At 37.8% G+C, this 26,276-nt stretch overlaps 4 protein-coding genes across 6 annotated transcripts; 2 read left to right on the top strand and 2 right to left on the bottom strand.

Moving 5' to 3' along the window:
• The first annotated feature begins 6,463 nt into the window (after nt 1–6,463).
• LOC113748988 (protein MRG1-like) lies at nt 6,464–15,538 on the top strand. Of its 3 annotated transcripts, none has more exons than XM_027292604.1 (11): nt 6,464–6,852; nt 7,681–7,734; nt 7,906–7,919; nt 9,085–9,218; nt 9,770–9,810; nt 11,199–11,303; nt 12,427–12,506; nt 13,400–13,581; nt 14,452–14,536; nt 14,716–14,800; nt 15,097–15,538. In XM_027292604.1, exons 1-11 carry the CDS (start codon nt 6,625–6,627, stop codon nt 15,109–15,111), a joined length of 1,023 nt encoding a protein of 340 aa, XP_027148405.1. In that variant the 5' UTR covers nt 6,464–6,624; the 3' UTR covers nt 15,112–15,538. The 3 variants fall into 3 exon arrangements, with proteins under 3 accessions (XP_027148405.1, XP_027148403.1, XP_027148404.1); XM_027292602.1 differs by having other exon boundaries at nt 9,746–9,810; XM_027292603.1 differs by lacking the exon at nt 15,097–15,538 and having other exon boundaries at nt 9,746–9,810; nt 14,716–15,061.
• A 1,678-nt stretch (nt 15,539–17,216) lies between these two features.
• Nucleotides 17,217–19,630, top strand: LOC113749282 (putative receptor protein kinase ZmPK1). Its single transcript, XM_027292967.1, has one exon. The coding sequence runs from the start codon at nt 17,217–17,219 to the stop codon at nt 19,584–19,586; it is 2,370 nt and encodes a 789-aa protein (XP_027148768.1). The 3' UTR covers nt 19,587–19,630.
• A 150-nt stretch (nt 19,631–19,780) lies between these two features.
• On the bottom strand, nt 19,781–23,314 carry LOC113748987. Its single transcript, XM_027292600.1, has 3 exons — nt 22,514–23,314; nt 21,442–21,629; nt 19,781–20,810 (listed from the first exon to the last, which is right to left on the bottom strand). The coding sequence occupies exons 1-3, from the start codon at nt 23,223–23,225 to the stop codon at nt 20,301–20,303; spliced, it is 1,410 nt and encodes a 469-aa protein (XP_027148401.1). The 5' UTR covers nt 23,226–23,314; the 3' UTR covers nt 19,781–20,300.
• A 662-nt stretch (nt 23,315–23,976) lies between these two features.
• LOC113748848 (lecithin-cholesterol acyltransferase-like 1) lies at nt 23,977–26,012 on the bottom strand. Its single transcript, XM_027292426.1, has 2 exons — nt 25,531–26,012; nt 23,977–25,206 (listed from the first exon to the last, which is right to left on the bottom strand). Exons 1-2 carry the CDS (start codon nt 25,911–25,913, stop codon nt 24,318–24,320), a joined length of 1,272 nt encoding a protein of 423 aa, XP_027148227.1. The 5' UTR covers nt 25,914–26,012; the 3' UTR covers nt 23,977–24,317.
• Nucleotides 26,013–26,276: the final 264 nt, after the last annotated feature.

Genomic DNA, 26,276 nt, shown 5'->3' with positions numbered 1-26,276 from the left:
ATCTGGCCAATTTGCCTTCTCTGATCGTGAATGGACCGAGGAGACAAATAATCAAAGAAACTGCTGGTTCTGCCTGGCTTCCATTTGCTTGCTGGCTACATCAACGTCATCAACGATGTACTTCCCAATACAAAGGAAAGCATATTATCCTATTCCCATCAACTCATTGAGTGGACAGTAGACAAAATCCTATTGTTGCAGGAAACATTTTTTGATTAGTCCTTTCTGGGGCCACCCATTAATCATTATTACAGTGGTCATAAAAAGAAAAACTTCTTTTGCAACTCGGGATTTTGTTTTGCTTAATTTTCAAAGCTGCAATGGCCGCTTCTTTACTGGTTGCCTCTTATTTTTCAAAGCAAATAGCTTTTCCACTACGTACCTCTGTGTATGTTCGTTCACACACGATCCCATCCTATATACCACATGAAAGAGCAGTCAAAGGACAAAAATCTTGGTCTCCAATTGACTTCCAAGAAAATCATTACCAGAAAAGCTAAAAGCCCAAAAGGTGGAAAGGAATTGATAGAGAATGTGGGATCACTAATTACGTTTTATCATAAGTCTCGTAATGCAAATATGCGATATGGCATGCATGTTTACCAGTACTACCGAGGTAGGAATTAGTCGCGTGTATAGTCCTTCCTGGATAATTCCTTTCGTCAAAATTCTTTACTTGGAACGTAGGCAATTACGCCAAGCCTTTGAGAAATCAAATGTGAAACAAGGAATCATAAGAAAACGCGAAGCACCAAGTATAGTTCCAATTTCTCTCTTCTTTGTGAAACATACTTGTATTCTCAGTTAGCAATTATATCCTTTAGTCTAAGCCACTATTTTTAGTAAATCATAGAAATCTTCCATTGTAAAAGTTAGACCAGGATCCATGCAATCCAACTGCTGTTTGAAGTTTGAACTGCATTTTCTCCAAATTCGCAGTAAAAATTCTTTGCCCGTGACTTTCAAAGCAATTATTCCAGGGCGGCACCCTCCGACCGTCCATGACTCCGTGTGTTCAAGCTTGGAACATTTGGTCAAATGAAATCTTCTTGCACCAGTACTGCTGGAACATCTTCGTTTTCTACCTGCTCCTCGAAGTCGAACACTATAAATATGGGATTCAAACCTCGTGACTAACGTTGTACCAAAAACTCCCAAGTAACCTAGTACTACAATCTAGTATTGAGTTGAATTAATATAGCCTCCCTCAGCATTTTCATTCATTAATCACTGCATTGTCAAAGATGGCAGCAACAAGAAATCTGAAATCTCTCGGGATGGCCGTGATCCTTCTTGTTGTTCTCTTCTTGAGCTGTTTTGTTTCCATCAATGTCGAAGCTCGTCCGCTCAAAGATGAAAAGATTAATGAGAGTGCTATAGATAATTCCATCAAGGAAATGTTGAATGTTGCAGGGGTACTCGAAGCCATTAAAACAGGAGGACCCAGTGGCGGGGGACGTGGACACGAATCCCCCACTGCTCTAACCATGGAGGAGAATAAAAGATCTGGCCCGAGTCCTGGACAGGGAAATTGATTTTATCTTCTCACCCCTATTGCTCCCACACATTTGTTGTTCTTTTAGTTTTCTCCAAAAACGACTTGTAATGACAATAATTACGAGCTTGCATTCTTTCTATTATTTTGAACCTGTTGAAGCAATGCTTCCATTCTTCTTCATTTTTGTGCGTTAATTGAAGCAATAAATTGTACTCTTTTGACCAAAATATTCTCTTTTTTGTGTTCTAATTTTTGTAGCCTGTATGTTTATATTCTCTACATATATTCAAGAAGCCAATGGAAATTTCCCTTTCTTAGATGGATTCTCTGCATAAATTTAAGGGCAAAAAATCTCAGCGGCCACTAAATTATTAGTCGGATCAAATTTTGACCATCAAATAATTTTCGTCACTAATTAGCCACTCAACTAACTAATCAATACACCCGTGACCATTGCGTCGATTAATGCTCTTAATCTATGAAATAAGCAGAACATGCAGCAAAGTGTAGGAGTAATTTTATCTACCACTTACACGATTAAGAGCAAAACTATACCACGTGTTCTACTTATTTCATAGATTAAGAGTATTAATTGATGCAATGGTCATGGGTGTACTGAGTTTAATGGCCAACTTGTGATGAAAAATTGTTTGATGGTTATAACTTGAACTGATAAATGGTTTAGTGGCTGTCAAACTCTAAATTTAAATAAACATTACTGTAACATATGAAGTTGTCATTATGGTCAAATGAAAGGTGACTTTGGAGCCTCCTTTGAATTGAAAAAAAAAAAAAAATCAACTCAAATGAGGGATGGATTTAACATTCAATAGCATGCAGTGGAACAAATGTTAAATTCATGAGGTGATTGTTACTAAATCATGATTCAGCCCCCAAGTTGACTTAGAAAACTGTTGATTAGACTTCCATTCTTGCCGTCTCACCTTGATCACACTCGCTTGCTTTGTTTGAAATACTGTCCACACCCAAGAAAAATGTGTCTATACCTATTTTTCTTTGAAAGTCTTGTAGCATGCAAGGCAGGCGCTGCAGCTTAATTTGAAACGTATTCTATAAAATTCTCTCAATCGATACTTAGTTGTATCGTTTAGAATTTTAAGTATTTGTTAAAATATCTAAAATGGAGAGGGGGAAATACCTAAAGTATAATGCTAAGAAGATGGGGTAGTGATAAAACATAGTAAGTTCATAATTTTTGATCACCAGCAATAACTTAAATAAGGACAATATCAGAAAAAAAAAAAAAAAATTTCTGCCAAGGAGAATTGCATGACAATGTACGTGGCCTGTCGTTATATTGCCTTATTCTGGGAAAATCACCAATGTAAAGGAGCCATTTCTTTCTTTCTTTCTTCAATATTGGCATGGTGGGGTGAGAAGAGCAAGAAACAACATAGATAACATTTTACAGGACAAAATTAGTATGACAAGAAACCCACATGTTAAACTGATGCTGAAGTATGACAAAATTAGTTTAATTTGTTTTTTATTGAAAAAAATAATAATAATAATAGGGATCCACTGCTATCATAGTCCAGTAGTCCCTATGAGGATGATACTGCTAAAAAATTAGATAGCCCTCTTTGGCGGGTCCTCTTTAAACTTCCTTTTCATCTCATGTTTCCTGGTGTTTTCTATTCACCCAATTTAGCTTGAAAATAATAATAAAAAAAAAATTGATTCTGTAACTTGTGTTCAACTAGGACAACGCCAAAACTATGGAAAAAGTCTGCAAAAAGCATCTATTTGTGCATTGGCATGTAACAATAGTGCCAGTACTTATTTAAGGTCAAAACACTTGTGCCTACTGGAATACCCATACAACTATTCCATGTAGCTTCTCTGAAACTGACCGAAACGGAGAATTTGCAAGACTCTAGCAATAGGCCAATGTTAACAATCAAAGGAAGAGCAAGAAACACCATAGATAACATTACAGGACAAATTAATCATACTTCGTATAATCTTCATACAGATGCTTGCTTATGTAGTCTCACGCTTACATCAATATCCGTACGTTGTATTGCTCCATGACCTAGTGTTCTGTCATCATGTTGAAAAAGTCATTCTCAACGAAAAATCAATGCCTTAACTTGCACAACCCCAACCTTCTACTTTCAAATCAATGTCCAAGTCGTCTTTAGAAAGTGGAATATGTTTTATATATATACATATATATATATACATTGATTAGTAAAGTCCTGGTTAGCTAGTAGCAATATTTGAATTATAATACAGAAATTGGTCAAGATTCTGGTATTTTCCGATGTCACTTATTGGGATGAAGCTCCCTCGTCGCTTCCACCAAGAAGAAGAACTTGGAGGTGGCGGCACCCTTTTTCAAGTTTTAATAGCAAATTCAATTACTTCCAATTTACCACCCACGTGTTTGAATGGGGCACTTCCATAATTCCATTCCGTTCTTCCACAGTCAAATATGGCCTCTCCATTTCCGTATTATTTTTCCTCTAACTTCCTCTTAACGTTCCACAACTTCTACAGTTTATCTGCTTAGTCCCCAAGATTCCTTGCTCTATATATATGCATGTACGTGTTGCTCTCTATCGCAGATCATTCTCCTCTCCAAGGAAAACTAGAAACTGCTCTCTCGCAAATTTACACCATCATTGCCCATATTGTAATTGCCACAGTATTATTAATTTTTCTGAGATTTAAAAGCCAAGTCAAAGTCATGTCAAATTCCAGGTTTTTTGGGATTTTCTTTCTTCTTCTTCTGAACTCAGTTTTTATGAGCATTGAAGCTCGTCCCATGAAGGCTGCAGAGGCTCAAACCACTGTTGATGTAGGAATAACGACTAAAATTGGTGGTTTGTACGTCGAAGCTATCAAGACTGGAGGCCCGAGTGATGGAAAAGGACACCAGTTTACTGAAGGGCATTCTCTGGAGGCGATCAAGGAGTCGGGGCCTAGTCCTGGTGAAGGCCACTAGCTATAGCAAGAATCAAGATTATCATCATGCTAACGTTTGAGTTTTGCATTCTTTCATTCTTAGTACTTATAAGCATTCCTTTATTTGTTCATGTATTCATTTTTTGTTGCCGTTTCTTGGAGCTGCAAAGCAGTAATATTCAGCAGATTAATTGATTCACTTGCTTGCCTGCCTGCACAGCCCATGTGAAGTTGTGAACCCCTTTTCTTTTCCCCTGCACAGCACTGTGTTTTCCCATTCCACTTTTAACACTAATGGCACGCAATATTACCAAATACTGCAAAAAAAAAAAAAAAAGAGTATATTGCAAGGGAGAAGTGATCGCCACTAATCTACTATTCTTGCACCCAAAAAAAAAAAAGAAGACTACTCCACTAAGGGATGGGATGAAATGTGTTAGTGGTATTTTGACCATCAAGAATACTTTCTATGAAGGTGGGGATGCCGGCTGAGTTCAATTCTTCTCCTGAGACCATGTAGACTGTAGACTTGACCAGTAATTGCCTCCATACAATTGAAGTTTGAGTTTAATATTCCACATGGAAGAAAAAGCTTCCATTAATCAAAGAAAGTGTTATTTAAACTTGATTTTAGAGCATAATATCACGATCGAAACTCAATTAGGAATTGTATGTTTCTTAATGCTAGTATATTGAAAAGGGTACAGCAAATTTTTTACCAAAACAAAGTACTGCAAGTTTCAATCGGCAGCTTATAACGTAAAGAATGTTTTAACTCTAGTGCTCTTCCAAATATATTGATGAAGAAATCCCAACAATTTGTATTGCTAGTTGAAGTTAGTTGAATTGCTATAAAAGCAGCCTTCATTTATAAAGGTAAAGGAAAATGAATAAGAAAAGGGTGTTGTCTTTCGTTTTTCAAGCCAGATTAATTGAAAAGCGAAAAAAATAAAAAGGAAAGAAAAAAAAAGGGTTGGTCAATTCCATATGCATTTAATGTTTCCATGCATGACAACGTAAATTGTTCATTCTCAAAAATAAATTTGAAAATGTTTTGAGAAATCTAAAACATATACTATTGCAGATCCCATGGATTGGATCCACAAAGAAATTCCAATTGTCTTTATGATCAACTGCTCATTCAGCTCCAATCCTGAAATTCACCCATCACCTCACCCAAACTTTGGGACTAGAAAATTTCCCTACACATTTCTTGAGCAGCACAAGATCTTGTCCGTCATCATGGTTATTAATCGTCTAGATGATGCGTAGAAAATTATTTTTGTCATCAATAAATTAGCAACTTACTTTCTTTTTTTTTTTGTCGCAACGATAAAATTTCTATAACCTAATCTAGTCTAATCTAGGGGGAGGGGGAGAGGGACTTGATGTAAGTAGAAACTCCATCGAAAATGGCTAATTAAGACCGCCACATATGGTGACAAATTGGTGGGAGGCAAGGGTTGACCTCCCACACCACCGAGACTTAAGTCATGGATGGTGATCACCAGGTCAAAGGCCTAATGACAACTTACTTGGATTGCAATTTTTGTGGCATAAACTTTTGGAGTTTTTGAGAATTATTCTTTTAATACATTTCGAAATCACTTTTTACTTTATATGTATCTCATCTCAAAAAGGGTTATAGACTACAAGTGTTAATTTTCTCCAATAAATAAAAATATATATATATATTAATACCATAATATCTATTATGACAATTAGGTCAGCGATTAGAATTTGGAAGCATAATCTATAACCATCATTTTTAATATGTAGCATGTTCTTTTTTTTTTTCCCCTTCTTTGAGGGGAATAAAATTGCTTGATGCCAAGTTCAGCTTAAAGTTTTTGAACCAATTTCGAACTCTAAAAGAAAAAAAAGAGTAAAAGATAAAAAGATAGCCCATTATTTGGAAATAAAAGTTTTTATCCTTATAAACACTTTTTTTTCCCAAGATTATTTTTAATTTTCACACATCCTTTTAATCTCACACTACTATTCTGTCAAAGCTGCTCATCACCTGGACACTGTTGCAGCAACAAGCCACAGCCACAGCCACTCCCACCGCTACCACCACCACTGCCTGGCTTAAAACGCACCCAAAAACACAAAAAGTGGATTATGCATTTCAACCTGAACATTGGGTTTTGAGCAAGAATTCTTCCTCTTGATCTTTTGCTACTTTTATAATCATGAGAGGCTCAGAAAACGTGGCTGCGGAAGATTCCACCACCGTATCAGATGATGGCGGAGCCACCACCGTCACCTATAACGACATTGAAGACAGCAAAGAACACGAAAAAGCCGTGGACTTGCCACCCAACCCGCCCCAACACCCGCCCACGCAGCCGCAGGCCAGTCCCTACCAAGAAGGAGAACTAGTCCTTGCTTATCATAACCAACGTGTCTACCCTGCCAAGGTTGTCAAAATTCAATCTTTCCTTCTACCCTTTACTACTATCATCCAACTTAAACTGGTTTCTTTTTCTTTTTTGGTTCATTTTTCGATTTTTTTTTGGAGCCGGGGGGGGGGGGGGTGGGGTGTTAGGGATTTTGTCTGCGTCAAGGCGTGATCATTTTCTTGTTCTGAAATGTTTAAAATTGATAAAATTTCTTTAAAAGCATTGTAAAGTAGGATGAATTAAATTAAATTTGTTATGGATATGTAGCTTAAAGCAATGGTATTGACCTGATAATTGTTGAGAATTCAGAAGAAAAATGTCAGCTTTTCCTTTGTTGCATAAAAAGTTAATTACGTTAGCAACTCAAATTATCAGGAAGAATTTAGCTATGGATCAAGGGCCTCACCAATGACTAGACATAGTTGTTTTAATGCAACGACAGACTTGGACAAATATACACAGTCAAACAACCACAAACTCGCAATTGTAAATTTACAACCATTTAAATGGTTCAAGATCAATTGGCAGCTGGAGTGCTCAGAAAATGTATTTCTATACTGGAGGCTTAGTTCCACTTTCTTCAGAAACCATAGTTCTGTAGTAGTAGAAGTATCTCTGGTTACAGAAAGAAGAAGAAGAAGAAGAAAGAAAAGGAACTATAGATGTAGACAGATTGAACTTTCTTTCTGCCAATAACTCTTGACCAATCAGAAATTTGATATGCTATAAAAGCCGTATACATACCCCAGTTTTGATGGATAGGAACTTTCTTTTTTGTTCAGATAATTTTTGGAATTCTACTTACATGCAAGTGCTTCACATTTGTGTTCTGTATTTTCTGTCCAGATAATGAAGGTTGATCTCTTACTGAATGAATGGAGGTATTCAGTGCATTATCCCGTAAGTTCTACTTTCCTTATTCCATGTTCTATATATTCTCAAGTCACTTCACTGCTGCTGCTTCACTTATTTACATGGTTTATCAATAATTTTTTATAATATGAAAATGTTTGATTTAAGTCATAGTTTACTTTGACTAGTTCCTTATGGTATGCTTTTTTTTTCCTGCAGGGGTGGAAAAAAAGGTGAGTTCAGAATTTGGTATGCAATCTCAATTAAATGTCCCATGGACACTTATTGAATTTATAATTGAGGATCTTTGTCTAATTCTTCTTTTTCATTTTTCTGGTTTTGGTAACCTCTTTTATTGTTCTTTTAGCTTTGATGTTCTTTTATCTTTTAAGACAATTCATTATTCTTGAAGTTAATGGATTCTTTTTCTATCAGATGATTCAACCATGATGTATAGTTTGCTTTGAATCAGCAAAATCAACCGTTTTAGGAAAGATACGTTGATCTACAATAAGTGATCTCACATCGAGTGCAAATTTATGCTATTCAGAAGGCAGAGTTCACCTTTGGCAAATTAAAATTCATGAAAAGGATAGGGCTTAACAAAAAAAATGTGACAGAGTTACATGGAAAACTAAAGATCTAGTGGACCATGTATAAAAGTTGGATTGGGAAGTCTCAGTCCAAAAGAGATGTACCACAATAGTAAGCATTTCAACTTAAAGAGATGTACCACAACGTGAAGCATTTGAACTTGCAGACAACATTTAATACCCTTGAAGGCCATCCTATTCCTGTAAGTCCAAAGGCCCAACAAAATTACCAGAGTTATGACATTCAAAGCCTTATCTTGATATTGTCTTCTGCCCATGCCTTTCCAATTATTACAAGATAATTAGTAGTTCATAGCAGCCCAAACATAGATTGAGCAATGTGAGAACTGTATACCTAGAATGGTATAAGACTTAATAGTGTGTGATATAATGCTCTAAGTCTTCTCCACTCGCCTAGTATAAGAGAATCTTCACTTTGGCAAATTGAATTTTTCATTATAAAGATTTTGTAATCTTGTTGTGGCTGGTTACACTCAATCTTTTCACAAAAAACTTCCCTTTTTTTCAATATAGTCTTTACTGCAGAGTATCATAAGTAGAGCGTTTGTCTTTTATTAATAGACTGAATTAGGAAGTTATTAATTATTAAGATGCTTTCATAGCCCGAATTCTCAAATTCTTACACTCATTCTCATCCCATTCTTACTCACCTCACCATTTGACTGTTTAAATAGGGACAGAAACCTCTTTGGGAAAGGAGTGTGTTCTAAGAGTACTGGTGTAGTAATTGGGCATGCTGATTGCGATTTTGTGAGAAGTTCAATTTCGATTTCATTTTTTACAGTTGGGATGAAGTGGTAGGCATGGATCGCTTGATGAAATATACTGAAGAGAATCGACAAAAACAGCAGGAACACAACAAAAAGCAAGAAATGGAGAGCAATGCCAAGCCGGGGAGCAAACAGAAAATTTTGACTGGTTAGATTAGTTTTGCATTTCCATTATAGCTTTCGGTTCCTTTTTTGTTTTTCTGACTGTTTTCCTCTCAAAAATTGTGTGATGGAATGTGGCTGGAGTTAAACTATAGTAGTAATCGGTAAAATGAAACTCATGAATTTAAATTTCTTTCGACGGAGACTGCTTTTTTGTTGTTATTATTTATGGACTTCAGTTAGAAGAGTCTTGAGTTGACATTTGGAATATGTGGATGGATTAAGTTCTTTGTTATGGGTTGAAATGATGGTTTATTGAACTGTCTGAGTTGACTTGGTTAAGGCTGCTGCACTTATCCCAACAATTCCAATTTATGGCTTCTTATTCTTCCTTCTTGCAAGTTTATATTAAAACAATAAATTGGAATACCGCTCTTTTGAGACCATGAAGTCAAATTAAGTTTTTCAGGCTCCAAGATATGCTTGGGGGAAAAAAAAGGAAAATAGATTGCTTGAAGACCATTTTGGTTAATAGCATTTGTGAAAGATTAGTATCTAATGATGGAATTGTAGGCTATTCTGGTTTGACCACTGCAGGTGCAAGAGGCAAGAAGCGAAGAAGTGGATCAGTTCAAATGGTAAATGTTTGGGTTATGTCATTTTTCTTTACCACAGTGATTTGGAACTTGAATTGTAATGTTTTTATTAATTATTGCCTCTCTCTCTCTCTCTCTCTCACATGCACACACAAAACTGGAAAATTAAAGGGTACTATGAAAGCTTTGGTGTCCTTTTGATAATTTACTTCTTGCCTAGGTTGCTATTTAGTTGTGTTTCTTGCATTTATGATTCTTTGCCTTATTCTTTTTCCTCTTTTCCCTCTTTTCCCTCTGTGTATAGGATGTCAGGCTCCTTATACTGGATTCTTTGGGTCAATATGTAGCGGCTTTTGCTATTAGCTTAATTGAGTGGATAATGCTCTAGAGTCTCTCCTCCCTGTAGACTCACTGTGGTGTCTTTGTTTTTGGGGAAAGAGAAAAATCTGTATCAATCCAACTGAAACTGAATGCATTATGTTGGAATAGCAATAAGTTCTCATGTGGAAATTATAAAGTATAGCATATTCATTTTCTTTGCATACTTAGTTAGCGTACACCAGGAAAGCAAGGGATTTTAAATGTTCTTGCTATCTCTTTAAATATAAAGTAACCTGTATGGTTTGTTCTTTATTTTTTTCGGTTACTTTTAATGACCAATATGAAATTTCAAATCTCTCTTAATATAATGGTCAGTCAAACTTGATCATTCAATATGGAGCATGGGGAGCATGATACCTCAATTACTGAAGAATAAAGGTTAGAAACTCAATTACTTGGAACGTGGGATGATGGGTTATATTATGTGCCAAGGCAAGATGTGAACTCTTTACTTCCCTGTGTAACCTTCTCTTTTCTTGACAATTTTGCCATTCGTGCATCATGTAGAAATTAGAGTACTAAATATTTGAGAATTCAGTCAGATCAAGAATGTGATCTCGAGTGGTGGACATCTCTATCACTTAAGTTGGCAGCAGAGAACGTTTTACTGCTTAGAGAAAGAACATACATGAACTCTTGAGATTTCAGTTGTGTATGCTTATTTTCCCTTTGGTAATGGGAGTCTCTTTATGACTTTTGCTGTACCATTGTGGTTTTGCTCCTCAGTCTGGGAGGTAATAGGCAATTTAGTGAACTGATTTAGGTCTGGATAAGAGATACAAGTCAAATTTCATTTTTCTGATTGTGTCGAAGCTATTTGCTTTTCCAATTAGAATTAAACATCTCCTAGGGACTCAGAAAACTTGACAGAAGATATAAGATAGTGAATTGCATATGGAGTCTATTTTGTCTGGTGTTACCAGCTATGCAGCTTGATTGCTCACCCTTGGTTCTCAAAATTTTGTGCCATAGATTGTTTTTATATCTGTAATATGGAGTTGTCTTAATGAGTTCACTTCAGTTGGACTTATCGGTGTGTTTTTCTCTAGGAGAAAGCAATGCTTTTGACAGAAAAGCGGGTGAATATCCATATTCCACCTGGATTAAAGAAACTGCTTGTTCATGATTGGGAATGTGTTACACACTTGGGCAAGGTAATTATTTCTTCCTCTATGATAATTTCCTGGTTAGCTTCTTGATGTAGTATTATGCTTGTTTTGTTCTTATACATTGTCTGCAAGTAATTCTCAGTCGCTGATTTCTTCACTGTTTGTTGATTGATTTATTTGAAATCACTCGTTTCAGCAAGTAGAATTTGTAGCTGAAATCACCAGGAGGGTCTTATATCTACTGTAAACCTATTAGCATCAAGCTTAATTTGTCAAACTAACTTTTTCTATACAACGTGCCATAGTTATGTTTGTTTCTATGTGTTGCACAACTAGTGAATTGCCAAAATATCTTTTTGTCATTAATGTTCAGTTATGGATGTCAGACTTTGGTATAACGCCGCCAAAGGCTGTACTGATGATCCCCTTGGTACTTACATTATATTAAGATGCTCATTAAAGTGGAAAATTGCCCATGGTGCTTGGTTTTTCGTTTAGATTGACTTGGAGAGACAAAGATCACAGAAGTAACATGGCTGTCTGAGATCTTTCTTAATCAAAAACTGAAATAGAAAATCCTGACAAGCTAGCAGCGTTACTGCTCTATCTTCATTGGTGAATAAAACAATCTGCTAAGCCATCTTTTTCTCTTTCCATCTTCATATTGAAATCAAGATGACTAAAATCTTTATATTACTAGTGATGCCACTCCTTAGATGGTTGCTGGCTTTAGGTTTTAGATGTATATAACTTTACAGTAATAATGCTTCCGTTTCATGCAAGTACATTTATGCTGGGATGTTCCATCCTTTGAACTTGAACTTCAGTACCATGTAGCTTAAAGTGTATATGGAATCATTGTTCGTGGTTTTGATTCCTTAAATATGTAAGGTACAGAGATATTGGGCTCTAGAGTGATAAAAAACTTTATCCATCTTCACTTCCAGTTCTTGCATTTGGTGTCTTATATTACTTTAAGAGACATAAGGCTTTTCAGATGATAAATTTTTCCTAATTTTCCTGAAAATATGCAAGGAATGTTGTATCCAATGTTAATTTTTGTGTCTAATAAAGTGGTACTTCTGAAGCTATTTATGCAATATATTAAATGAACTTTTTGTTTTCTCATGTATTTCAACTTGTCTTTGCTGTACATTGTCTCTTGTAGCTAGTCAAACTTCCTTGCTCTCCAAATGTTGATGAAGTCTTGAGCAAGTATTATGATTACCGGCTCAAGAAGGACGATGGGTAAGTCCTCGTGTTTTTTAACCTTGTTATTTGCTTGCTGCTTGTTCCTATCTCTTTTTTTAATCTGAAATCTCAACTTTAGATACTGATGCTTATAGCATGTCCTTTTCTGAATTTCCTGAAGTTTTATTCTATTGGAAGCTACAATTGAGGAAGTTTGTTAAGTTTTTATCAAAATCCTTTTATGAACTGATGGTGAAAGAGATCTAGACTGCTTGGACATTATCTTTTGCTCTACTGAGGTGCAACTAGCCTATCATACATATCGATCTAGATGACATTGATATCGATCTAGATGACATTGACAGCCTTGGGGTTGGAACTTTGACTGGATTATTTGTTTGCTTGGTACTTTGGTAAATCATGACTCATAATGTGCACCAGGGTATACATGGTGGTTAGACTATTCTTCAGGAGCAAATGTCAATGCAAGATATGGTATAAGTAAGGAATCAATAAAAGGGTTTGTACAAAAGGCAGATGTCTGAATTTCTCTTTAGAAGTTGGTCCTAAGTTAGGCCTGTAGGAGTTGGTCCCAAGTTACTCGAGGTGTCTGTTTCTGTATTGATATTGTACGGTTCTGAATTTTTAGTTCAGTACTTTTTGCATGTATGACTCAGTAACTGTTTAGTTAGAAATGGAAAGGAAGAGCTGATATCCATCTGGAGAGAGAATGTTGGATGATTTTAGTTGTGGAGCATGTTAAGTCAAACACAAAGATAAGCATACTTCCATTGTGAATCTTTCTTTGTTCAACCTGCTTTAGCATTTTCTCCTATCTGGTCTCTTGTAGCAAAACTTCAGCAAATTTTTAGTGATGGAAAAGTTTTGCTTTTCTTTCATTGATGAGTATCACTGACTATATTCTTTTGATTATTTTGCATTGCTTTTAGGGATGGATGCAGGTTAACTGGTTCTGTTGGAGAAGTAGTCAATGGTTTGCGTCGCTACTTCGATAAAGCTTTGCCTGCAATGCTGCTTTACAAGAATGAGCGGCAGCAATATGAAGAAGCAATAACAGATAATATTGCCCCTTCAGCTGTATATGGAGCTGAACATTTGTTGAGGCTATTTGGTATGCTTGTACTTCGTGCTGAAACCTAAGTACCTTTTTTTTTCCAAATTTGTCTGCTGAGAATCAACAGTAAGTACCACTGTACCACAGCAAAAATGTTGTGTTGCAGTCTATGGAAAATTGGACTACAAAGGAGGATTAATAAATCTATACAGAATTGCTTTGAAATGTAATGTATAGTTTATGATTGTATATGGTCATTGAGTTCTGGACTTGAGTGTGATTCATCAAATTCAGCGAGAGAAATGCCTGAAATTGCTATCAACTAATCTTTTATGCTTTAGAACTAGCAATTGTATTTTTCAGTCAATGCTTTTAAGCTTATTTGGAATATGTTAATAATCAAATTCTGTGAAATTCCAAATTGATTTGCTGTAATTCTGATAAGCAACAATGTTTGTTTCTACCTGATTATGGTCATTTTGTGAAGCTGCTTGAGTAATTGTTCGCAGACCAAAAAATTGATTACAATAATTTAAAAAAAAACTGTATATATGTCTGACTTGATTGTAAATTTTTATGCTGTTATTTCTTCCAGGTCTTTTTGTTGTGAATTCATTTTTGTTTTAATAACCGAAGTTTATCAGAAAACAGTTTCTCAAGTTTAACTTTTTTTTGGGTTAAACTGACAATGTTTATAAATCTGGTATATATGTTTTGGTAAACTCATCAATATACAGGGATGAGACAGGATAGGGAGTCTTTGCTGGTTCTCCTACTATATGCACATGCCTGGTATCAACTGCTAGGTCTAAACCTCTAGGTTCATAAGCTTATGTCTTGCTGCTCATTGTTTTAGGGATACGATTAGATGTCTTTGCTGCTGGAGTGATTCTTTCTCTACCTAATCAATTTTGTTGTTCTCTGCAGTTAAATTGCCCGATATATTACACAGCGCTGATATTGAGGACACAATACTATTAGAGTTGCAAGAATACTTGGTGGACTTTCTCAAGTATAAAATCTTTCTGCGCTCTTGTTTGTTTTTACAGCATAATTCCCTTTTCACCTATATTATTAGGATGGCATCAGAGGAGTAGGATATAAACATAATTCTGATTTTCTTTGGCGACGACGTGCTTCTCTTATTTCACACATGGTTTTCTTCTCCTAAATGTGGTATTTGGAGTGCAGGTTCCTTCAGAAGAACCAAAGTAGTTTCTTTGCTGCTGCTCAGCAATCCACAGAAATCTCTGATTTAACCATTAAGAAACAAGAGGTCTGAGTTGGAACTTTGGTATGATTGTCTGCGTGTACATATAAATATAGGCTATGTGGCTGAAGATGAATTTTTTGGGATCATTTGCAGTTCTTTTTTGCTGCTTTCTTCATCTTCTGGCACCTGATATACCTCTTATTCTTCTTGGATGTTTGTATGAGTTAGTTACTGATATGAACACTACATATTGTTTGCCAAAAATGCATGTTTATTCAACCCGAGACTCCTTGGTTTAATTTACATTTTCTGCTGATTGCTGTACTTCGTTGTCTCAGTTTATGCAACAACCGATGCAGGTATATGATAACTGAAACTTTTTGTCAGTTTGAAGTAAATGCAAAATGCACTGCTTCTGGATGAGATATCAGTTGACGAATTAGAGACATCTCTAGCTCATAGCTCTTCACTGAACTTGCTCTAATTGCTAGACTATCAAACTAGTCTTGGTGCCGCAGGCTAAGAGGACCTAATTAGCCAGCTCGAAGTTTTCCATTTTCAGCTAATTTTAAATCAATTTTTGGACAAGCTTCCGGCTTTGAATTGGAATACTTCATTTGAATACACTTTATCAGCACTTTCCAAGAAGATGGCGGGGTGGCAGGCACTATTTTATTCGAGGAAAAGTCTTTAATTTACTGTAGCACCCGTTTCTGTGATGTGAATTTGGAAAAATCCACTTTTTTTTTCTTTTTTTCTTTTTGGGGGTCTAATGGGAGGCCGAAGGCTCTATTACATAGAGATTAGTCTAGGCGTAGGAACGCCCATAACATCCCGAGCTAGCAGGTTCCTCAAGTCATCTGGTGGAGCATCGAGAAACTTTCCTCCTGGGTCTGAATTTAGACTTTCCTTGGCGAAGATGTCTGCACATTGATTTCCTTCTCTCCATTGGTATTGCTGCTTTGCGTTCCCATTGCTGGTCCAAGAACTTCCTAATCTGCTTTAGCTGAGTGTGATGCGGCACTATCAGGGGCATTGTAGCTTAGTAGCTCCAAACTTACTTTGGAATCCGTCTCCATTATGCACATTGAAACATTTACTTGGATGACCACAAGTTTCCTCCAGTTGAATTGAATGACAAGAAAGATCTACTGCATACGTCCTTGAATGCGTCCCACATAAGGCTACAATTGGCTCGACCTGCTCGCGAGCGAATCAGAGCTTGACTCGAGTCAATTGAATTAACATATACGAGTCAAACTCGAGTAGCCATTTGTCAGGCTCAATTGCTTGATGAGTTGTTCAAAAAGCTCGAGTTAATGTGAAATTACAAAAATGTCTCTACATCAATTAAAATCGAGCTGACTTCAAGCTCCTCACGAGTCAGAATGTCGAGCGAAACTTGAGCTGACATCTCGAACTGCTTGTGAGCTAGAAATCAAACCAAGCTTGCTAGCTAAAAATGAGTCGAGTTTGAACTTTCCTTTTCCTTAAACTAAGTCGAACTTGAGCTTCATTTTTTTGGCTCGATGAGCTCGAATTTGCACATTAACAAATGTAGCTCGACTCGATAAGTTCAAAACTCAACTCGACTCATCTGCAGCCTGATCCCGCATACGCTGTTATTTGTAGTTTGAAAGTTTTAAGTGCACGACAAAACTTTTTAAGCTGAAGAAGTGAATCTGGCTCTTGTAAAACACATTCTTCCAGACGCCTCACCTTCATATGCTGCTATCTGTAGCTTGCAAGTGAAGTGCACGAGAAAACTTTCTAAGCTAAACTTAGTTAACTGGCTTCTGTGCACTACCTTCTTCGATACACCTGACCCTCGTATGTGTGGTTAATTGATTGCTGATTGCCACCTTTTTATTAAAAAAAATTCACTTCTTTTTTCTTGTCTCTGAAGTTGCACCAATTGAAGAAGTAAAGAGGAATGGCACTCTTTTCTTGCTACGACTAGTGAGTGTGTTTAGATTGAAGATTATTCCAGGAAAAAATTAGAATAATATTGTAGCATTTTTTTTATGATGTGATAATAAGGTAATAGTGAATTTGAATTGGTAAATTACAATTTTGTTAAGAAAGTCTCCGTCCATGACTTTTCGCAACGACAAGGTCCCACTCGAGTCTCGTACTTACTGATTGCCTGTGTTATATGGCAGTGGCTCCTATAAATTCATGCTTACTGTGGTCCAAGTACCAAACTTTGACAAGTAACCTCTGAATTCAATGAAGTTACCTATGTTGAATAACACCTCCATCATTACTTGGTAAAAAAAAATTCCATCCATGCTCGATTAGTTAGTTTGTCTCCTCAACCAAAAGCATTTCTGGATTCAAGTTTGGTAAAAAAACCATGCGAATTCCTATATATTTCTCAAAAGATTGACTAAATTTGGAAAATAACAAACTAAAAATCCTTGCTTTTAGCTCTCAGAGTTCCTCCAAGCTTTTCTTTGTGCTCCATGCACAGTTAGCCATGTTAGGCAGTCTTCTACTATTGCTGTTGTTCTGGTCGTCTGCTTTTTCATTTCCAGGAGCTTTTGCATATAGTCGGTTGACGAAGGGCTCATCTCTATCGGTCGAAAACCAAGAGGACGTTTTGATTTCTCCAAATGGTCTATTCACGGCTGGGTTCCACTCTGTTGGCATCAATGCTTACTCTTTTGCAATTTGGTTTACTGAAAAGCTAAGTAATCGCACTATAGTGTGGATGGCTAACCGAGACCACCCTGTAAATGGAAAACACTCGAAGCTCACTCTACTCAAGGATGGTAATCTCATCTTAACTGATGCCAGTAAGTTCATTTCTTGGGCGACCAACACAGCTTCAGCTTCTTTTGTTCAGATACTCCTTCAAAACACTGGAAACCTTGTCCTGACAGAAAAGGATAATGTTCTGTGGCAGAGTTTTGATGTTCCTACGGACACTCTTCTCCCGGGACAACCTTTAACTAGGTACACGAGGCTAATTTCATCAAGGAGCCAAAATAATTACTCTTCAGGTTTCTATAAGCTTTTCTTTGATGATGATAATGTCCTACGTCTGGTTTTCGATGGCCCTGAGACATCTAGCATCTATTGGCCTGACCCTTGGTTGTTAAGCTTTGAAGCCGGAAGAACAAGGTACAATGACAGCAGGGTTGCGGTACTCGATTCATGGGGTCACTTCCAATCATCTGATCGAGTTGAGTTCAGGGCTGATGATTATGGTCCTGGCATACAGAGAAGGTTGACCCTTGATTTTGATGGTAACTTCCGTTTATACAGCCTTGATACCACTACAAGGAGTTGGATTGCTTCATGGGAAGCTATGATTGGATCATGCAGGATTCATGGTGCTTGTGGTCCCAACAGTTTGTGCAGCCATTATCCTAGTAGTGGCAGAAAGTGTTCTTGTCTTCAAGGATACAGAGTTAAAAATTACACTGACTGGGCTTATGGATGTGAGCCTGAGTATCAGCTGCCATGCAACAGCAGAGAGGTAACATATATCAAGCTTCCTCATGTTAATTTCTATGGATATAATATTGACATTTTGCACAACTGTACATTGGAAAAATGTGAGAAGATATGCAATGAATCACGCAAGTGCAAAGGATTCCAGTACAGATTCAACAAGGAAAACGGAGTGTATGATTGTTATCCTAAAAGAGCTTTTCGTAATGGATTTATATCGCCTACTTACAGTGGAATGCTTCATTTGAAACAGCCTAAGGCCCTTGCACTCGCCATTGACCAGCCAGCAAAAATATCCAGCTTAATTTGCTCAAGTTCAAGCATTGTAACATTGAACAGGACTTACAAGAAGAAAGGTGAGAGGGAATCAGTAAGAATTCTGCTCTGGTTTGTCCCTGCTCTGGGATTGCTTGAGATGATCTGCATTGTTTCAGTATGGTTTTTCTTGTATAGATCTCGCAGGACCTCAGATAAGCAACCTTACGTGCATTTGTCAACAGGATTCAGAAAATACTCCTTTAGTGAGCTAAAGAAAGCTACTAAAAATTTTGGTGAAGAGATAGGACGAGGGGGTAGTGGGATAGTGTATAAAGGTGTGCTGTTGGATCATCGTGTGGCAGCAGTTAAGCGACTCAAGGAAGCTAACCAAGATGAAGCAGAATTTTTAGCAGAGTTGAGCATTATTGGGAGGCTTAACCACATGCACTTGATAGATATATGGGGATACTGTGCAGAGGGAAAACACCGGCTTTTGGTGTATGAGTACTCGGAACACGGTTCATTAGCCGAAAACTTGCATTGTACTGTGATTGACTCGAAGATGAGGTTTGAAATTGCTCTAGGCACTGCAAAAGGCCTTGCTTATTTACACGAAGAGTGCTTGGAGTGGGTTTTGCACTGTGATATAAAGCCTCAGAATGTACTTTTGGACTCCAACTACCACCCAAAGCTAGCAGATTTTGGACTTTCAAAGCTATTGAGGAGAGCTGAGGTTAATGATTTGAGCTTTTCAAAGATCAGGGGAACCAGAGGCTACATGGCTCCTGAATGGATTGGCAATCTTCCCATCACTTCAAAAGTTGATGTTTACAGTTACGGAGTGGTCCTGCTGGAGATGGTGACTGGAAGGAGCCCCAAAATGCACGTTCAAACATTTGGTGTCGGAGGAGAAATGGTCGAGAAAACATTGATTGAGTGGGTTAGGGAAATGGTAAAGGGAGATAGTGAAATTACATCCTGGATTGATGAAATATTAGACCCCCTGCTGGACAATACTCAATGTGATAAAGGAAAAATGGCATTACTAGTTAGGGTTGCTTTACATTGTGTTGAGGAAGATAGAAAAGTTAGGCCAACCATGAGACAGGTTGTAGAGATGCTTCTCCACTAATAAAAACTGTTTGTAGCAATATTCCTCCTGTGTTATGGATGACAAGCTAGACAGAAATGATATCCAATTTTGAAGTTGATTTGTAATTTGTCAAGTACAGAGCAATAATATTGAAAAAGATTTAATGAGCGAGCAAGCAACAGCATGCAAGTTCAATCCGTAAGTGTGAAAACTAATGACCAATAGAAAACCGTATTTATACCAAAACTTTCATTTTCATGGCTTGCAAGGGACACACATTTTGGAATTTGTTCTCCAGTTATTTCAGCTTTTGACGAATAACCTTTACAACAATAATTACATTTGATGGAGTGTAAGGTAATAACAAATGAAGAAAGGGATAAGAACGGAAACCAACTAATCCAGTTAAACATGACTCCATTTGGGAAAGCTTGGCTGATATACAGCATACAACGCGCACAGAGCACTGTCATCTCCCACAATACTTCACCTGGAACTCCAAAATATCTCAATACCCTTGAGATCGGCACCAAAACCACATCAATTGGTTGAATATTTGTCCTTGTTCTGGTGCAGTGAAGCTCAAAGACTTTGAATCATGCTGGTGCACATTCAAGTGCATCTCTTTGCAAATGCTTTGTCAGACTGATTTCCAGATTCCAGAGACAATGACTTCCAGCGGAAACAGTCTGAGCAAGTCAAACGCTCCTGCTTAGTGGAAGCCACCGCTCACGAGATTTTGGTCTATGAAGTCTAGTCCTTTACAAGAACTTTGGATTTTGTAGGCATTGTATCAAGGTCATCCTCAAGATCACTGAATGACACATCTTCTTCGTTTACCAAAGTGATTGCAGTTCCCGTGTAGCCCTCTAATTCTGAGTCATCATCTAGCCAGTCATCCTCATGCTCATCATATTCCTCAATTGGTACTTTATGGGGTGGACCAGATAGCAACTCATTCCCTGTCGCACTTGTTAGATTTTCTTCATGCCCAGTTTTATCAATGAACTGAATTTCACGACTTTCATGTGGATGCTTCTCGGGCTCAGAGTCACTAGTCACCAGCAAAGCCGTAGAATCAAGAGGAAATGCCGTCTGAGACCTGAATCTGGGCGTATTGTCTTCACATGAAGCAACATCAAAACTTTCATAAGGAAAGTAATTTCTTTCTTCCAAGTCAAAAGTATCTCTTCCAAGCCAATGTGACTCTGGCTTTGTCTGCTTTTGAAGCTCATGCATCCACATGGTCCTTGCTTTTACCAACTGCAAAGTGAGATAAGGAAAATTGTAACGTACTATTGAAAGAAAAATACTTCACTTGCTTCCATTTGATACTTACACTGGTCCTAACATCTCACCAATGTAAATTGCTTTTGGCTCCAATCAAATCAATAATCAGTGCATGCAACTTAATTTAACTTGCTTGCTGCTGGCAGTTTCACAAAATCCACCAGAAGTGTACTTTCAATGCAAAATCAACACGGGTCCTTTATCAGATTAAATTAGGGTGCTTACTGTACTATTCGTTAGCAGATTGCACAGTTATCAATCTGCACTTGATAATTACTTCAATACAGGAGAGCAGAGGCTCTTAAATCTTTTTATTTTCCCAAATTTGACGTATCTTGCCCTCAAGCGCCTCTACCATGCCGGTTTCTTTTTATTTTAGTACTCTCATTGTTATTCTCTTTATGTTGTTTTGGTTACATGGAATAGAATAAAAATAAAAAACCATTAATGGCTAAATGAAAAGCATATCAAATCCACAATTAATAGTTAACTGCCCCAGGACTGTATCCAGTCAACTAATGCTAAAACTAATTGATGATATGTGAACTCCTTCGATAAAAATCCACAAGCGTAATCAAATGAATGCCTAGCAATGCTAACATACCTGGGGTGTAGTCAAAAGATCAACATCATGTTTATCAAGTCTCGAATGCAGAAGAACAAAATAGACCATCCAAAAGTAGCCTTCAGTCATATGGGCAGGGCAAAGCTCTCTTCTGAGAGCAGCTAATCTAGGTGCAAGATGTTCAATAGCTCGAGCATGCTTGAACTGGAGATCAGAAATTTCAAAATCTGAAGAAATAAAAGAAAGGCATATCAAATAATTGCAATAGTTATAGAATCCACATGAATAAATGTAAGAAGTGAAGTCATAACTTCCTCATAGATGTTCAATTGCTCGAGCATGCTTGCATAGATCATACTGCATAAAGCCTGGCATGTAAATCAAGAACTATTCCAACATTCTTAATGACAAGCATCTCTTTACAAATAAAATCCATTCCCCTAAGAGTACCTAAAAGAAGTAGCCAAGAGTTGAGTCAGCACTTTGAACATTATCCAAATTTTCATTGTCACTCCATTATCAGAGATTTCCCTCAACACCCCAAAGTATTGTTTGCTCCCAAAAGTAATCGAAGGAGCACAAGGAAGAGGAGCAAAGATTTGGCATCATCAAAATTTCGGCATTCATTGCCCTCTTCCTCCCTTTGCTAGACACATCAAAATCTCAACCCCTTTCACACACTACAAAACCTCTGCCCACCTCTCCCACCCTCTCCATAAACCACCAAAAAGCACCCTACGCTAACACCACCTTAATCTCCTCTTTTAAACGAATTTAATACTTTCCTCCACTGCTAAACCAATCACCTTCGTTCTACAAATGCTCCATTTCAAAAATCCAAACAAAAAATGATCGTCTGGTCAACTGCCACTTGACCTTCTAGTTCCACCTGTATGATTAACGGATGATGCATCTGTAGCAGCAACCAAAATACACTCCCCTTAACTTTATCAACAGACAACAAAATTCAATACAAGAAAGCAAAAAGATTGTAACTTGACATCACATTGAAAGTAGCAAGTCAAGTTTGAAAATCAAATTTAACTTCTGGGAAGAGCTGCATTCCACATTATTGATGCATACAAATTAAAAAGATCCAACATATAATTACCATCAGATTCTTCCTCCTCCGACAAGGGAAAATTCAGCCAGGTCTCGGGATGATGAGCCGTATTCTCCGCAAAGTCCAAAGCTTCCTCCGTTATCCCCACCGCGTCGGCTAATAAATCGTCTTCCTCCTCCTCCTCCTCCGGCATCCCCACTTCCAAAAAACTTTGCGGAAATCCCCGAAATTGCCCAAATTGCCCGTCCATTTCCTCATCACCCGAACCCGACCTCTCCGCAAGCTCCGTTCTTCTCCGATCCGATTCTAACCAATTGAAGCTCCTGGGTCGCGGCAGCGGAGGAGGTGGCGGAGGCGGAGGAGGAGGAGCTAGAAATGAAGCAACTCCCCATAACTGGCGCGTCAGGGTTTCCCTAAATTCAGATAAATCTTCTTTTACCCCTCGCCCTTGATTATTCGTACTCCGATCGCCTATATCCTCGAAATTGCTATTATCATCCCCGACGGCATTGTTATTATTACTGTTAATATGATAACTATTGCTTTTCCCGGGCCGATCTTCTAAGTCTACTTCTTCTAAATCGAGGGATTCGGCGGGATGCAAGAAAATTGAGGTGTGATGTTGAGCGACGTCGTTTAAGTGCTGTTGCTGAGGCTTCTTGATTACGCCAGCATCATATTCATGTCGGTCAGCATCAGCATCGTCGTCGTCGTCATCGAGGCGGAGAGTGTTGGCTATGGAGCGAGCCAACCATGACATGGCTGACGGTGCTGCAGCCTGGGACGAAACCGGCCTTTTGCTCTTTGTTTTTATTTTTTTTTTTTTTTTGAAATTGAGTTGGATCGAGGTTGCAGGGGGAACGCTAGAGAGAGAGAGAGAGAGAGAGAGAGAATTTTTATTTAAAAGACGGCGTCGTCTTCTGCGTCCGTCAGTGTCTCTACGTGGGTGATTTGTCTCTAATAGTAATTGATGGATGATCAATTGATCATCATTTCTTTTTGTGTCAGAGATTTTCTTTTTGGTTTTTGATGACTTAGGCTGGGTCCACCACTTCATCATTGGCCGGCATTGGGCTGATCATTTTACTAAATTGTGAATTTGGGGTTGATCAAGATTCAAGAATTGAAAATGGGATTTCTTTTCTTTCACTTTTCTCTTTTTTGTTGTCACTCTCGGCATCTAAAAGAAGCTGTGTTTGGGTACAAAAATGGAATAATAAAAGTTATGGATGTCTTCCTTTTTCAATAATCTTTTTTCCTTAAGAGGCCTGCCCTGCCCAGTTTTCCTCACTGACCACAAGAAAACATAACTACACTACTGTGACCAGAAGAACTATTTTCTGAACTTAACATTGCAGATATATTTAGGGATTTTAGAAAAATTTAGGGATAAAAAAGAGTGAAAATCACTTTTTTTCTATGTTAATAGGAAAAAAATGTGTAAGTGGGATATTCATTGAAATTATCCAATACATTTTCAATATTTAGCCGAACTTGCTACATGTACCATATTGTGCTTCATATCAGTACATTATCAACACTTAGTATACACATCCTTGACCTTGAAGGGTTGCACCTGATACAAATTTTGATATACACAACAAAATCAATGTGCACCCTAATATAATAGTATAAATTTGCCAAATCATATAAGAAACGTAACATGTTATAGTTCCCTGCCCATAACAAAAAAATAATTACAGGGAAAGACATCATTTACATGCAAATGTTTGCTCCTGCTTTCTTGCTGATTTTCTGCAGTTGTTTCGGAGGGAATCAGCTCAATTGATAGACGATTACAGCCATTACTGACTTCTCAGAATAATATTCTGAGAATGAGATACTAGTGACTTCAGAGTTCAGAGTTGATGCTGTTAATTTGTCCTAGTATTTCACCAAGTGCTGCATCATCCTGCAGTATATCAGTATGAGAAACCCCAGGAAGTTTAATCACCTTAAGGGTCTGATTTCTATTATCTGCCCATTCCAGTTCCACAGACAATAAGCTAATTATGTTCGCTGTTCCATCTCCATCTCCATAAATAATCTCAGGTTGCTCATCAAAGCCGCATTCTCCATACAACAAGGTCTCCGGTGTCTCCACACCAGTGCCAACTATGCAAGTAATGGGCACTTCAGGAGCCACAAATTTTCCCACCAAAGGCAAAATTCGCGATTTGTAAGGCTTCACTCTTTCTGGAGCTCCAATGTCTTCAAGAAATTGTTCAATTTCATGTGCTGAATATGACGCATTTTGTGCAATCACAAGTGGTTTCTTCTGAGAAAATACTTTAGGAGAAGGCAAGAGCCATAGGTTACTTTCAGAACTCCTTTGCTCATTCCTGACTATCAGAGGATCAGCAAGGGGAATCCCTAGCGTATATCCAGAAGCAAAGGTGATCATCTGCTGAACTGTGCCACCCCAGGGTGCAGACAGTGCGATGAAATGCTTGACATATTTTTGACGCCAAGAAGGCGAATTTCGGTTGAGTAGTTGAAGGACAAATAGGCCTCCTAGGCTGTGGGATAGAAGGATCACTGGCTTGCCTCCATTTGAAGAGCTTGCATTTTCTATTAGATGTTTCAGGTCACTAAGAAACTTGGAACCAACAGCTGATGGATGACCTTCTGCTGCTAAACCATAACGAAAGTCATATGGTGCTCCGAATAGATTTTCACCATCCACGTAACCTATTTGTTCCAGGGACCTTGCAAGGGGCTCCATGTATGCAGTAATGTGCCTGCCAATTAATGCAAATTCCACATGGAGCTTCAAAACCAAAGTATTTCTTGAAGTATTATCAAGGATCTTAATACATCATGATGTTGGTTAATCAACAGAGCAATCAATTTTTAATGAAACCGGAGATAGCATGCCACCACTGTGTGGTAGTATATAGTAGAATACTCGGTATCAGACTGCTAAACTAAAAAGGAGTCAAACAAGAAGAACTTTCAGTACTTGACAATTGTTGATGGGTAGAAATTAAGAATCGATTTCCCACAGTTACTCAAAGTCGAAGTAACATTCAAGATAATCACCTGAAAAGTAAAAGAAAACTTACTTGAGATGGGGATTAAGATAAAGGAGAGATTGAATAGAGCCAAAATTAGGAACTCTAGTCTCCACTCCAGGGGCATTATAGTAGTCATCGAGGTAAGGATCATAATTTAGCATCATGCGGTCAGCAAAGCATCTAGTGAAGGGGGATAATATGATACTTAGATCGAACCACAGCCTAAACCAACCATTCTTGTCCTTCTTCAATGGATACCACCGGTTGCAAAACAAGCTTGGAGGCTTGTACTCTGCGGTTAGCCTAGCTTCTAGTTGATTGCCTCCAGTCCCGGGTACCAAGATCAAAGGGTGAAGGTGGGTTTTTGCTTGGCATAGACACAGCAGCATGGCCAATGAAAGAACAGCAAAATTCAGATAGATGCCTTTCATTTTGTTGATGAATTGTGGATCAATTCCTTGCCACTTTGAGAGAGCTGGAATTGTGAGAAGGTAGATGACATTGTCAGTGACTCAAGTGTTGTGTCGAGCCCCGTGCGTTGTTGGAGAAGTTCTGTGGTGGGGAATGGGTTAACGTCTATGAAGTGGTGCCCGCTCAAGCGTACTATGAAAAAGGAAAGAAATAAAAAGTAGTAGTTCTGGTCCAAAATACTAGTATTACATGTTTGTACTTTGGAGATGGTGAAATTTTGGGCTTTGATTTAGGCGTCCAAAGCAGGCAACAAGAAGAAAAACTGTGAAGCTTTCGGCCTGAGTTGAAGCTTTTATTGTTGTTAATGTCTCCAGGGTTCTAAA

Source organism: Coffea eugenioides, chromosome 10 (genome assembly GCF_003713205.1).
Source record: "Coffea eugenioides isolate CCC68of chromosome 10, Ceug_1.0, whole genome shotgun sequence".
Taxonomy (NCBI): domain Eukaryota; kingdom Viridiplantae; phylum Streptophyta; class Magnoliopsida; order Gentianales; family Rubiaceae; genus Coffea; species Coffea eugenioides.
The sequence above is the reverse complement of the archived record's forward strand: the minus strand, read 5'-3'. Positions and strand labels throughout refer to the sequence as shown.

Excerpts from the sequence above, each read along its gene's own strand:
- LOC113748988 (XM_027292602.1), top strand. The coding sequence starts at position 6,625 with ATGAGAGGCTCAGAAAACGTGGCTGCGGAAGATTCCACCACCGTATCA. Across the intron at positions 12,507-13,399 it reads CGGCTCAAGAAGGACGATGG|GGATGGATGCAGGTTAACTG; the intron begins GTAAGTCCTCGT and ends CATTGCTTTTAG. Across the intron at positions 14,537-14,715 it reads TACTTGGTGGACTTTCTCAA|GTTCCTTCAGAAGAACCAAA; the intron begins GTATAAAATCTT and ends TTTGGAGTGCAG.
- LOC113749282 (XM_027292967.1), top strand. The coding sequence starts at position 17,217 with ATGTTAGGCAGTCTTCTACTATTGCTGTTGTTCTGGTCGTCTGCTTTT.
- LOC113748987 (XM_027292600.1), bottom strand. The coding sequence starts at position 23,225 with ATGTCATGGTTGGCTCGCTCCATAGCCAACACTCTCCGCCTCGATGAC. Across the intron at positions 21,630-22,513 it reads GGAGGAGGAAGAATCTGATG|ATTTTGAAATTTCTGATCTC; the intron begins GTAATTATATGT and ends TTATTTCTTCAG. Across the intron at positions 20,811-21,441 it reads ATCTTTTGACTACACCCCAG|TTGGTAAAAGCAAGGACCAT; the intron begins GTATGTTAGCAT and ends CTCACTTTGCAG.
- LOC113748848 (XM_027292426.1), bottom strand. The coding sequence starts at position 25,913 with ATGAAAGGCATCTATCTGAATTTTGCTGTTCTTTCATTGGCCATGCTG. Across the intron at positions 25,207-25,530 it reads TATCTTAATCCCCATCTCAA|GCACATTACTGCATACATGG; the intron begins GTAAGTTTTCTT and ends ATTAATTGGCAG.